Here is an 11,699-nt window from a genome sequence, read left to right as displayed (position 1 = left end):
TCCATTCCAGTATTCTTGCCTGGAGAATCCCATGGACGGAGAAGCCTAGTAGGTTACAGTCCATGGGATCGCAAAGAGTCGGACACGACTGAGCGACTTCACCTTCACCTTCATTGTTGGCACTAGAGCATCCCAGATCACCTGAGAGGTGGAAATGGGCAGAGCCCTGGGCGGGGGAGTTGTGCCCCAAGAAAAAGGCAAGAAGACCACCCCCTAGGGAAAAGCTCCGCTTTCAGGAACAGAAAATGGCAAAAGAATTTCATGCTGGATCACAGTATCTTGCTCTTAAAGTCTGTTGGTCTCGGCAAAAGAGGGTCCTAACAGTAAAAGCGACCTCCAGCTCTGTCATCTTTAAGGATGAGCAACCAGTGCACACGGACCAACCAGCGCGACTCCCAGTGGAGCGCTACTCCATTTGGCCAGTTGGAGGATGCAGTACCTGGGGCTTTCAAAGTGGATGGGCTCAGTGACTCCGGTGTGACTAGGACAAATGTGTCATTTCTAGCTTTTGTCCCGAACCAGGGAACGGGTACCATGCCGCACCATCACCACGGCCTCGGGGCGAACCTGGGCGTGTGCGACGCCGGGGGAGCGGGGCGCGGGGGTCCTCCCAGACCCATCGCGAGTGTCTGCAGAACGGGGCTGCAGGGCGGGGCGGGGCGGGGCGGGGCGGGGCGGGGCGGGGCGGGGCGGGGCTGGACTCCGGGTAGAGCGCACAGCGCAGTCGTTGCAACATCCGCCCTCAGCCAATCACAAGCCTTCCTTTTGGCTTTCCTCTGAAAGTCTTCCTCCCACTGCTCTTTTTCTTTTGCCTCCTTGTTTCCCGCCGGCGTGTAGAGTCCTCTGGTAGGTTACATTTCCGCTTCCGGCTCTGTCCATGTGGGCCTGAGGAAGAGAAGCAGTTGTAAACCCGGTAACGGCCGCGGGCTGGGGGAAGCGGCGGCAGTGGGGTCTTCCGGGCTGGGGCTCCAAGAGAGTCGCGAGTCGCGCGCGTGGTAAGGTCCTCCCTCGGTTCTCCTGGACAGTCTGCTCCTGAGGAGCGTCTCTTCCGCGGGCAGACATACTTGGTACCTGCCAGAGAAGTGTTGAATGAAATTCACTCAGAGAGCCAGGACCGGGAGGGAAGGTGACAGGGAGAGCTGAGAGGTCGTTTCATAGCTGGGTAACGACTGAGCGACTGAACTGAACTGAACTGAATCCTAGCAGTGACTTAGACCTGAGCCAGATCTGTTGACTGTAAACTGTGCTTTTCTCATCACCCCCACCTCCACGCCCCCACGCCCCACCCAGCCGTAAGGAGAAAGTCATCAGTACAAGTTCGGAACCAAAATATATTCATAGTAGAGAGGAAAAATAATGTCTGAAATTCTACACCTGTTTAGTCAAAGCGTTCCTAGAACCCAGCTCTCCCAACTCTCGGCTAGTGTTTGTCTGGGTATTTGGGTTTTTGTTTTTTACGTTATGCTAGTATACGTGGCCTTTCTGTTTCCTCTGGTGAGTGTCTGTGGGAAGTCTCTGCCAACAATTGTGCAGACTCCTGAGGCCCCTATTATCACAGAATATGGGTTTGGGTTTCCTCCACTAGTTTAGATCTTAGCTGTAGTCGTCTCCGTGTACAATGCCTAGCTTATTATAGGCCGATGCAAATATTTATTGAACTGAAATAAATTTAGTACCTTAATTGAATTAAGTAACCTCACCCCCCCATCTTTTTTTTCCCCCAAGCAAGCGCCAGATTGTATGCGACCTGATTTCCTAAAAAACTCTCCAGTCTAGTGGTTCCTAATTTATGGGCCATGAATTCCTGGGACTCTCAGAAATCATTGTAAGGGTTTCTGCAAACCCATGTGGTGTTCCGGCATCATCCAGAGTCAGTCACATCTCAGCAGGGAGATATTGCCGTTTTTATATATATATATAAATATATATGTGTGTGTGTGTGTATTAGAACTTAAAAATGTTGCATATTCAACAATTGCTAAAAGTAATACTGCTATTTTGTTGGAAGATTATAAAATGATTTTATTTTTCAAAATAAAATATCTTAAAAATATGTAAGTATGAAAGCCATTTCATTAATCCAGTTGATTTTTAAGGCTGAGTTTATAGGGTAATCACTAGTCACATGTGGCCATTTAAATTTAGAGTTGAATTAAGTAAAGTTAAATAAAATTTAAAATTCAATTTCACTAGTTCTCAATACCTACATGTGCCTGGCAGCTACTGTGTTGAAAAATACAGGATATTTAAGACAAAAGTAACCTAAGCAGAGGTAACCAATTTATAGCAAAATAGAAAAAAGTGAAATTGGGGATAATATTAAGCAGTTCCCACCCCAACCCCCCACCCCCCATTGAGTAACAGGGGTGGGAAATATATATCTCTTCATAAAGATTTAAATGAAATTTACTGTGTTTCTCTGGTTTTTGTTTTTTAATTGTAAAATGCTTCTCTTGCCTTCATCCCACTCAGTGTAGGTTAGAGTTACTTGTGAATTGGTAAAAAGCCACTATGGAGACTAAGGACCAGAAGAAACACAGAAAGAAAAACAGTGGGCCCAAAGCTGAAAAGAAGAAGAAACGGCATCTGCAAGATCTCCAACTTGGTGGTGAGGAAGATGCCCGGAAGAGAAACCCCAAAGCATTTGCAGTCCAGTCTGCTGTGCGGATGGCGAGATCCTTTCACAGGTATGTTTAACTGGAATCTAGTGGTTCTCGCATTTATTCTTTTTAAATAGTAGGAGCCTCTCCAGGTATTTGGGTTCATGAGTCTGTTCCAACTCTAAAGGACATGGAGGTACAAGCTGTGTTTCTTTTACTGAAATGTAAGAGGTCTTTCCTGTGGAAGCCGCTTAGCTTCCAGCATCTGCATACAGATTGGCTTCTTTTGTCCAAGAGAAAAGCTTAAGAATTTATAGAATTTGTAAATTTTAAACAATTTCTATGATAACAGGTACACTTGTGTTACTTTCTGGATATCTTTCATATAATTACAGTGTGTAGTATTAAATAGCTTTCATTAATGAGTCCTTATTATAGGTATATTAAACATTATTGAATTAAATTCTTCTAGTAAAAGGGCCAAATTTAACCCCAAAGCCTCCTCTTTTATTTATTATGGTACACTGCCTCCATGTTTGTCTCTTGTTTTCTTTTTAAACTATTGAAGTCAACTAATAAGGCAAACAGATTTAAGGTGTGTATAGTTTTCAAATCTGTACTATTGAAGTCAGCCTGATATAAATATATTTACTGAGGTGGTTATTTAGATTGGGATCAGAAGTTAACAATGTATAATTGTATTCACTTATTGTCTGTTCTGCTCTCTTTAAAGTCTTTGCTTCTAGGAATAATGCTGTCTATATTGAAAGTGAATTTATTTATTTATTTATTTTACAAAAACAAATAGGACTCAGGATTTGAAGACAAAAAAGCATCACATTCCAGTGGTTGATCGAACTCCACTAGAGCCCCCACCAATAGTGGTGGTAGTGATGGGGCCTCCAAAAGTTGGAAAGAGCACTTTGATTCAGTGCCTCATTCGGAACTTTACCAGACAGAAGCTGACAGAGATCAGAGGCCCAGTAACAATCGTGTCAGGTAAGAGGTGCTGTCACAGACTGGCATGGCAAGTGTCATCTAGGGGACATGCCTGTCTTTGTTACACACTTTCTTGACTGGTAAATGTTAAAGTAATATTGTTGCTTCATGTTACTGCTCTTGTACTTTTATTGTGGCTGTAGCTTCAGAAAAGGATCGATTCCCCAAGGTAATAATAATGTAGATTTATACCTTATTCTGACTGCTATATGGATTTGCAAGCTGTGCTCCTCTGAAAGGCTTGGTGGACCTGGGTGGGCTGGCTTGATCATGGTGAGCACCTTCATTTAACAGATAGTGAGTACCTGCTCTGCACCAGGCACAGCTGCCTGCCCTCATGAAGCCACATTCATGTGGAAGTGAGGGAGTATTTCATTTCTTTTTCCTGGGAACTCATCTGCTCTGAAAAATGGTGACCTTTCTAAAGTCTAAGGGAAGATGAAACAAATTCCCGTATGACAGTGGTAGAATCTGAAGTCTCTTCTTGTAGCAATAATATATTTGCATTAAGGCTTTTCTTTTTCTTTAAGGCATTCCTATGATTATGACTGATTTCTTTTAGTTTAATTTAAAAATAATGATTACTACAGGAAGTTTCTGTTGCATTATGTTTGAGGGTTTTTTCCACTGTTATGAGAACAGGGAAAACTTTGATAGAGATAGAAGTGTTAACCCACTTCTAAATAGCATGATTATGGCCATCGTGAAGCCTACTTATCTGCCCATCCAGTTGGAATTTTACCTGTTTGAGCACTTGATTCATAGGATGAACTTTTGATACTCTTTTAAAGTTAGAGAACATAGCAAGAAAACTAAGATGGAACTTGTTTGATTAGTTTTCTCCCATAAAAATGAATTTCTGATATAATCTTGTGAATGTATAAGGTGCTTTACCAGATACAATTAAAAAATAATAACAATTAGAATTAACAGATTTTTTTCCAAGATTTTTTAAAAGTAAAATTTTCATTTTTTCACTTACAGGTAAAAAGCGCAGACTCACCATTATTGAATGTGGCTGTGACATTAACATGATGATTGACCTGGCTAAAGTAGCAGATTTGGTAAGTCACTGGGGACAGCATGGGTTTCTGATTGGGACTTACAGCAGTGATATAGGTTATTTATCCCATGTTGAAGGAAAGAAAGGTTTAAGATTATAGAAAGAATGATGAGTATCATCAGGAATACAAAAGATGTGTTTGAATTGGTGATGATAATGATAATTGTTATAATAAAAATAGAATGTGCATAATGAAACATATTCTGAAATCTAAAGGCAAACCATAGGTCAGAGAAAATGCTTAATGAACGTAGCTAATAAAAGCACATTGATGGAACTTCCTTGGATGTCTAGTGGCTGAAACTCCCTGCTCCCAGTATAGAGGGTTCAGATTCAATCCCTGGTCAGAGAATTAGATTCCTCCATGCTGCAGCTGAAGATCCTGCGTGTTGCAGCTAAAACCTGGCACAACCAAATAAATAAATATATATATTTTTAAAGCTCGTTAAGATATACATACATACATACATACAAGTTTATAATAATACCATTTCCTGGACCTTTACTAGGCACTCTGCTAACTGCTTCTACAAATTTAGCTCAGCTAATCCCCCAGTATGCCTTTGAAGTAACTAGGTATTAACTCTAGTTTACATATGATGAAATTGAGGCTCCCAGAAAGCAACTTGTCTCAGGATAGAACCTCTGTTCTTGGTTGTGTCAGAAACTCTGTTCTTAAATTATGATCAAATATGGATATTTTTACCATATTGGGTAAAAAAAAAATCTCATGACAACTTCTGAGTATTTACAATAGAAAAATCTGTGCTTTACTTAGCATAGGGAAATTTTATAGCCTTGATTACATTTATAGAAATGTTAATGTCTGTTGATTACCTTTAAAACTAGCAAAAATAAAGCCAAAGAGAAAAAAATTAAACCATATTGATTAGTAAGTATGGGTTGACAGATACCTTTTTTAATTTTTTTTTTTTTTTCGAGATACCTTTTAAAAAAAAAATTTTTTTTTTGTTTAGCACTTCTGAAGAGCTATTTGGGACAAAGAGCTGCAGATTTTATCCTTTAGCCCAGGAACTCTCCTAAAACATAAAAAGTAATTTAATATAGGTGTTATAGTTATGCCATCTTAATATCAGAAAAATAAATACCATTCAAATTTTGAATATGTAATGCTACCATTAATAAAAATAAGTGTTATTGCCAATACAAAATAGTATAAACTTATTAAATCCTGTGCACTTAAAGTGATTGAAATAGTTCAGCATGTCATTAGTTTCTCTTTTATGTAATGTACACCATATACTAATTTTAAAAGCATACACGTATTAAGAAAAATGCCTTTCATATACATATAAGATTTTAAAAGGCACACGTGCCTTTGGTGAGATATTCAAATTGCTACAGGGTATGCACAATGCATGATTTTTGCTTTCCTTTTTCTGACCCCTCATTCTCAGTCCCCCTCCAATATCTTTCCAGATATATATATAAAGACACATACAACCCTTTTAAAACTCACACTATTTATCATACATGCTGTCTGTGCTTTGCTTTTTTCCACTTACTATGTCTTGAACATGTAAAATAAGTACTATAGTTCAACCTCATTCTTTAAGTATGCAATTATGTAGATACTTAAAAGATTTATTGATTTATTTATTCCAGCTTAATTTGATTGCTCTGTTCTGGGTTGTCACAGTGAAGGCACAATGGTATATGGATTTGTGTGCACATTTATGAACATTGGAGGAGTAATAGTGGCTTCACTTATCTTTAGTTTACAAAGGGTAGTGCTCTTCTCTATCATGGTGATTCCCTAAATAATCATTTGATTTAGTCTAGAGCAGGAATTGGCAAGCTTTTTCTATAAAGGACAACATAGTAGATATCTTAGGCTTTGTGGGTCCCAGTTTCTATTCTTGTTACTAAGTTGGCGGTTGTAGTGCAAGTGCAGTATAGACAATATATAAACAAATCAACCTGGCTGCGTTCCAGTAGAACTTCAGTTATAAAACAAGTGATAGGCCAGATTTGGCTCATGAGCCATAGTTTGGTGGTGGTCTATTTTGGGTAGCCTCCTTAAGAAATTGTGTCTTCTGTTTTTAGGTTTTGATGCTTATAGATGCCAGCTTTGGGTTTGAAATGGAAACATTTGAATTTCTAAACATCTGCCAAGTACATGGCTTTCCTAAAATTATGGGTGTTCTCACTCACCTGGATTCCTTCAAGCATAATAAGCAACTGAAGAAAACAAAGAAGCGACTAAAACATAGGTTCTGGACAGAAGTCTACCCGGTAGGAAAAGAATTAATTATTGAATACTAACACTGTAATCCTTTGAAAATAGAATAAGTAGGAGAGATTAACAAACATCTCTACAGGATCACCTCCTTAGTTTCCTTAATATATCTGTTCATAGTCCCTGAAATATTGCCTTTAGATAGTCTTTGTTCTGGACCTCTTTCTGGGTCTCATTTGTCTCTGCATCCCTCCTGCACCAGGCAGTGTCTCGCTTTTAAGTATTTTGAATTTGTGATTTAATAGAATTTATCCAAAGGTTTTCCTTGTTGCAGGACCAGGAACTATAGTGCACACACACTAACCCTCGTTCCTTTCCCCCAGACCACTGTGTCCCATCTGCCATAGAATTTTTTCTGTGCCCAGGAGCCTGTGTTCCTTATGTACCATACTCCAGACACATGATGCCACTCCTTAACTTGAAACTAAATATATTTGCAGTTCTTTCTCTACAAAGCCCTAACAATAGGAATCCTGAAAGAAGCCAGAGAAGTTCTGGAAGCGTTGGCACAGTGGATTGCTAGAAGTCTCCCTTTCTTAGAATTGCTTCTTTAAAAGCCTTTATTTTGGTGCTGTATTGACAAGGATTTGATTTTTTGTTTTTCTTAATATTTAGGGTGCGAAGCTATTTTACCTTTCTGGAATGGTACATGGAGAATACCAAAACCAAGAAATTCACAATCTGGGCCGTTTTATTACAGTTATGAAGTTTAGACCTCTTACGTGGCAAACTTCTCACCCTTATATCCTGGCAGACAGGTAAAAAGTGAATGTAAACTTTTTCCTTCCTGACTCATGTGTTTCAAAGCTAAAAAAGGTTAGCTTTTTTTGTCTTAATTATTGAAAGTATGGAGAGACGTATAGTTGATGGAAAATATCTACTCTTTTTGTACCATTATTTATAGATACTATGGCTTCAGGAGTTAAAAAAAAGTATGAAATGTTCAAAAAAATGTGAGGATTTTGAAGGCTATAGGATGTGAGCCCCATCCTGCTGTTTGAGCCTTAATTCTCAGTGATGCTGTTTTTAGACTGTGGTGCTCTGATCAGTCTGATGTGCCATGTGCTCTCCTTTCTTAATGCTTTTTTCATATTTTTTATCAACCTGGAATACCCGTTCTCCACCTACCAAAATCTAAGCCACACTAAAAAACCCAGATCAAAGCTTATCTTCTCCCTTAAAGGGTTTTTCTGGATTTGTTCTCCACTTTTCCTTAACACCAGGTGCATGTCGTTTCCCATTTCTGGTGTCTCGCTTATGGAATGTGGATCCTATAAAGCCTAAGAGAGATATAGTCAGGTGTTGCTTCTTTTTCTCTGGTAGATGGTGAACTCTGCTCCCTTATTTTCGTATTTTCTATACTTTTCTAAATAATATGTGTAGTGAATTACTGAATGTGAGAATCATTGAAGTGTGAAGGGAGTTATAAGAACTCTGACATTCATTTCTGACATATAATATTGGGTTTGTTTTTCTAGGATGGAAGATTTGACAAACCCAGAAGACATTCGAACAAATACCAAGTGTGACCGGAAGGTGTCTCTTTATGGTTATTTAAGGGGAGCACACTTGAAAAACAAAAGCCAAGTTCACATACCAGGTATCCTTTTGCTGTAAAATATATTTGTAGAACTCTTGGCATGACTTCAGTTCTCAGTTCAGTGGCTCAGTCATGTGCAGCTCTTTGTGACCCCATGGACTACAGCATGCCAGGCCTCCCTGTCCATCACCAACTCCTGGAGCTTGTTCAAACTTATGTCCATTAAGTTGGTGATGCCATCCAACCATGTCATCCTCTGTTGTTCCCTTTTCCTCCTGCCTTTAATCTTTCCCAGCATCAGGGTCTTTTCCAGTGAGTCAGTTCTTCACATCAGGTGGCCAAAATATTATAGCTTCAACTTCAGCATCAGTCCTTCCAATGAATATTCAGGACTGATTTCCTATAGAATAGACTGGTTAGATCTCCTTGCAGTCCAAGGGACTCTCAAGAGTCTTCTCTTTTGAACCACAGTTCAAAAGCATCAGTTCTCAAGAAAATCAGAAAATGGCCAAACAAGATAAAGCCATCTTGCTGAAGTTTTAAGAGTAACTCAGCTCTATATTGGTCGCCAGAGGTGTTGAGTTGACCAGATTTCCTCTACTTTGATGGAGGTGTTTAGCTGGACAGGCACAGTGCTAGTGTCAGGCTTTGCCCTTGTGGTTGAAGCCTTCTGTCTGTGTCATTTCTGCCACCAGTCACTTGTCAGCGAACGCCGACTTTCTGTGTCTGTCTTCCAGGTGTAGGAGATTTTGCTGTGAGTGACGTCAGTTTCCTCCCAGACCCTTGTGCGCTACCTGAACAACAAAAGAAGCGCTGTTTAAATGAGAAGGAGAAGTTGGTGTATGCACCTCTCTCTGGAGTTGGTGGTGTGCTGTATGACAAAGATGCTGTCTATGTGGACCTTGGGGGCAGCCATGGCTTCCAGGAATCGGTGAGAGGGAAGTCATGGGAAGTAATGTAGTCAGCTTTTATTTAACAAAGCTTTTTATCTTTAATCATATCTATGGTAAAGGCCACAGTGCATGTTGTAAATGTTCAGAATATGTAAGTACAACAAGCAGAAAGGGAAAGTCATGTTCTCCATACATCCCTGCTGCTGAGACACACCAGGGATCCCATGTCACCCAGTGTGAGCTTTGGAAGCAGTTTGGTGCCTGTACTTCCCATTTCTCCAGCTCTCTTTGGTCATTCTCTTTTCTTTCTGTTTTTCTCTAAACATATACATATTTACTTAGATTATATTCTAGATGATTATATGCAGATATCATATACATAGTATTTGTGTGTTAGAGACAGAGATAGTATTTGTTATATGCTGACTGTAAATGCTTTTGCAACTTCTGGGAAGCACCTAAGAATATGTGAATCTGTTTTCCCCCATATTTGCTTCAGGCTTTTCATAGCCGTGTTGTATTTCATTGTATAGATAAACTTTGTTTCCTGAACCAATCATTGGAGGACTATGGGGCTCAGTCCCAGTGTCCCCCTAGTTTGAGCAGTTGAGTGCTATAGTGAGTGCCCTCACACATGCAGCTTTGCTCACTGGGAGGGATCTTGTTATGTAGTAAATTCCTTGAAGTGCAGTGTTTGTATCAGAAGATAATACATTTTTTAAAAACTAGACTCCAAATTTTTATTTCTTTGACTGTTCTGAAATGAGATTTTTCTATAATTGCTTTCTGTAGCATTGACAACACAGTATTCAGGTTATCAGATGATTTACTCCATGAACTTTGGAAGAGTTTAATGAGGACAGAGGTCAGTTGTAGGCTTTGTTGTAGAAATTCTTCTTTTTTGTTTGTTTGAGGCAGTAAGAAAGGTTCTCAGAAACTGTGTTTAAGGTAATTTTGAGAAATGATTGAAACCAGTGTGTTTTCTTCAGAATCCTTGTGCGTTCCTCACTTTCCCTTTCTTGGTGACCTTGACAGGAGGAGGTGAGGCCCACTCATGAACTGGTCCAGAGTCTCATTTCTACCCATTCCACTATTGATGCCAAGATGGCTTCAAGTAGAGTGACACTGTTTACTGATTCCAAACCACTGGGGTCAGAAGATATAGACAATCAAGGGTAAGTGTGCTGTTTTTCTATTCTTAATATTAAAAAAGAAAACTTATGTAAGATTATATCATACATCATTTTGCCGTCATAAAACATTTTGGTGGGAATCTTTCCTAGTGGTTTGGTCGTGCTTTGCTTTGTATGTGCTTCTGTTTCTGAGGGCTCTTCACTTATATGACGATACATGGAGATATTTTCTTGAAATTATATGAAGGATTCAGTTTTCACAGACTCAGAATACTTCTCAAACACTACAAAGACTTTTCCATGGGTTGCTTTTATTTCTTAGGAGTCCTGAAGCCACTTGACTTTAATTGGCCAAAATAACAGGCAGAGTTCAGGTCTCTGTCTAGAAACCACATGCCTTGTCTCTAAAATTTTTACTTAGATTGTATTGTAATATCTCCTGTGGGTTGATTTGGAGTAATATCTGACTTATGTGAATTATTTTCAGTCTGGGTTGGGAATTTGTATATATCTATACATAGTGGGTATTTTGGTTGTATATAAGGCAGAAAGTGAAGAGGAACTAAAAAGCCTCTTGATGAAAGTGAAAGAGGAGAGTGAAAAAGTTGGCTTAAAGCTCAACATTCAAAAAACTAAGATCATGGCATCTGGCCCCATCACTTCATGGGATGTAGATGGGGAAACAGGGGAAACAGTGGAAACAGTGTCAGACTTTATTTTGGGGGGCTCCGAAATGGTGATTGCAGCCATGAAATTAAAAGATGCTTACTCCTTGGAAGGAAAGTTATGACCAACCTAGATAACATATTCAAAAGCAGAGATATTACTTTGCCAACAAAGGTCCGTCTAGTCAAGGCTATGGTTTTTCCTGTGGTCATGTATGGATGTGAGAGTTGGACTGTGAAGAAAGCTGAGCGCCGAAGAATTGATTCTTTTGAACTGTGGTGTTGAAGAAGACTCTTGAGAGTCCCTTGGACTGCAAGCAGACCCAACCAGTCCATCCTACAGGAGATCAGCCCTGGGTGTTCATTGGAATGATGGATATTGAGGCTGAAACTCCAATACTTTGGCCACCTCATGCGAAGAGTTGACTCATTGAAAAGACCCTGATGCTGGGAGGGGTTGGGGACAGAAGGAGAAGGGGACGACAGAGGATGAGATGGCTGGATGGCGTCACCGACTCGATGGACATGAGTTTGGGTGAACTCTGG

The 11,699-nt window shown here is 39.8% G+C and overlaps 1 protein-coding gene across 1 annotated transcript in view; it reads left to right on the top strand.

The window, feature by feature from the left end:
• Window positions 1-888: 888 nt before the first annotated feature.
• BMS1 (BMS1 ribosome biogenesis factor) overlaps window positions 889-11,699 on the top strand; it is a 30,175-nt gene continuing 19,364 nt past the window's right edge. Inside the window, exons 1-9 of the mRNA XM_068982312.1 lie at window positions 889-995; window positions 2,473-2,687; window positions 3,409-3,599; window positions 4,584-4,663; window positions 6,730-6,918; window positions 7,538-7,680; window positions 8,401-8,522; window positions 9,200-9,393; window positions 10,397-10,530. Of these exons, the coding sequence (XP_068838413.1) occupies window positions 2,512-2,687; window positions 3,409-3,599; window positions 4,584-4,663; window positions 6,730-6,918; window positions 7,538-7,680; window positions 8,401-8,522; window positions 9,200-9,393; window positions 10,397-10,530 (1,229 nt within the window). The 5' untranslated portion in view covers window positions 889-995; window positions 2,473-2,511. The remainder of the gene's footprint in view (window positions 996-2,472; window positions 2,688-3,408; window positions 3,600-4,583; window positions 4,664-6,729; window positions 6,919-7,537; window positions 7,681-8,400; window positions 8,523-9,199; window positions 9,394-10,396; window positions 10,531-11,699) is intronic.

This window comes from Capricornis sumatraensis, chromosome 10, assembly GCF_032405125.1.
Source record: "Capricornis sumatraensis isolate serow.1 chromosome 10, serow.2, whole genome shotgun sequence".
In the NCBI taxonomy this organism is placed as follows: Eukaryota; Metazoa; Chordata; class Mammalia; order Artiodactyla; family Bovidae; genus Capricornis; species Capricornis sumatraensis.
The sequence above is the reverse complement of the archived record's forward strand: the minus strand, read 5'-3'. Positions and strand labels throughout refer to the sequence as shown.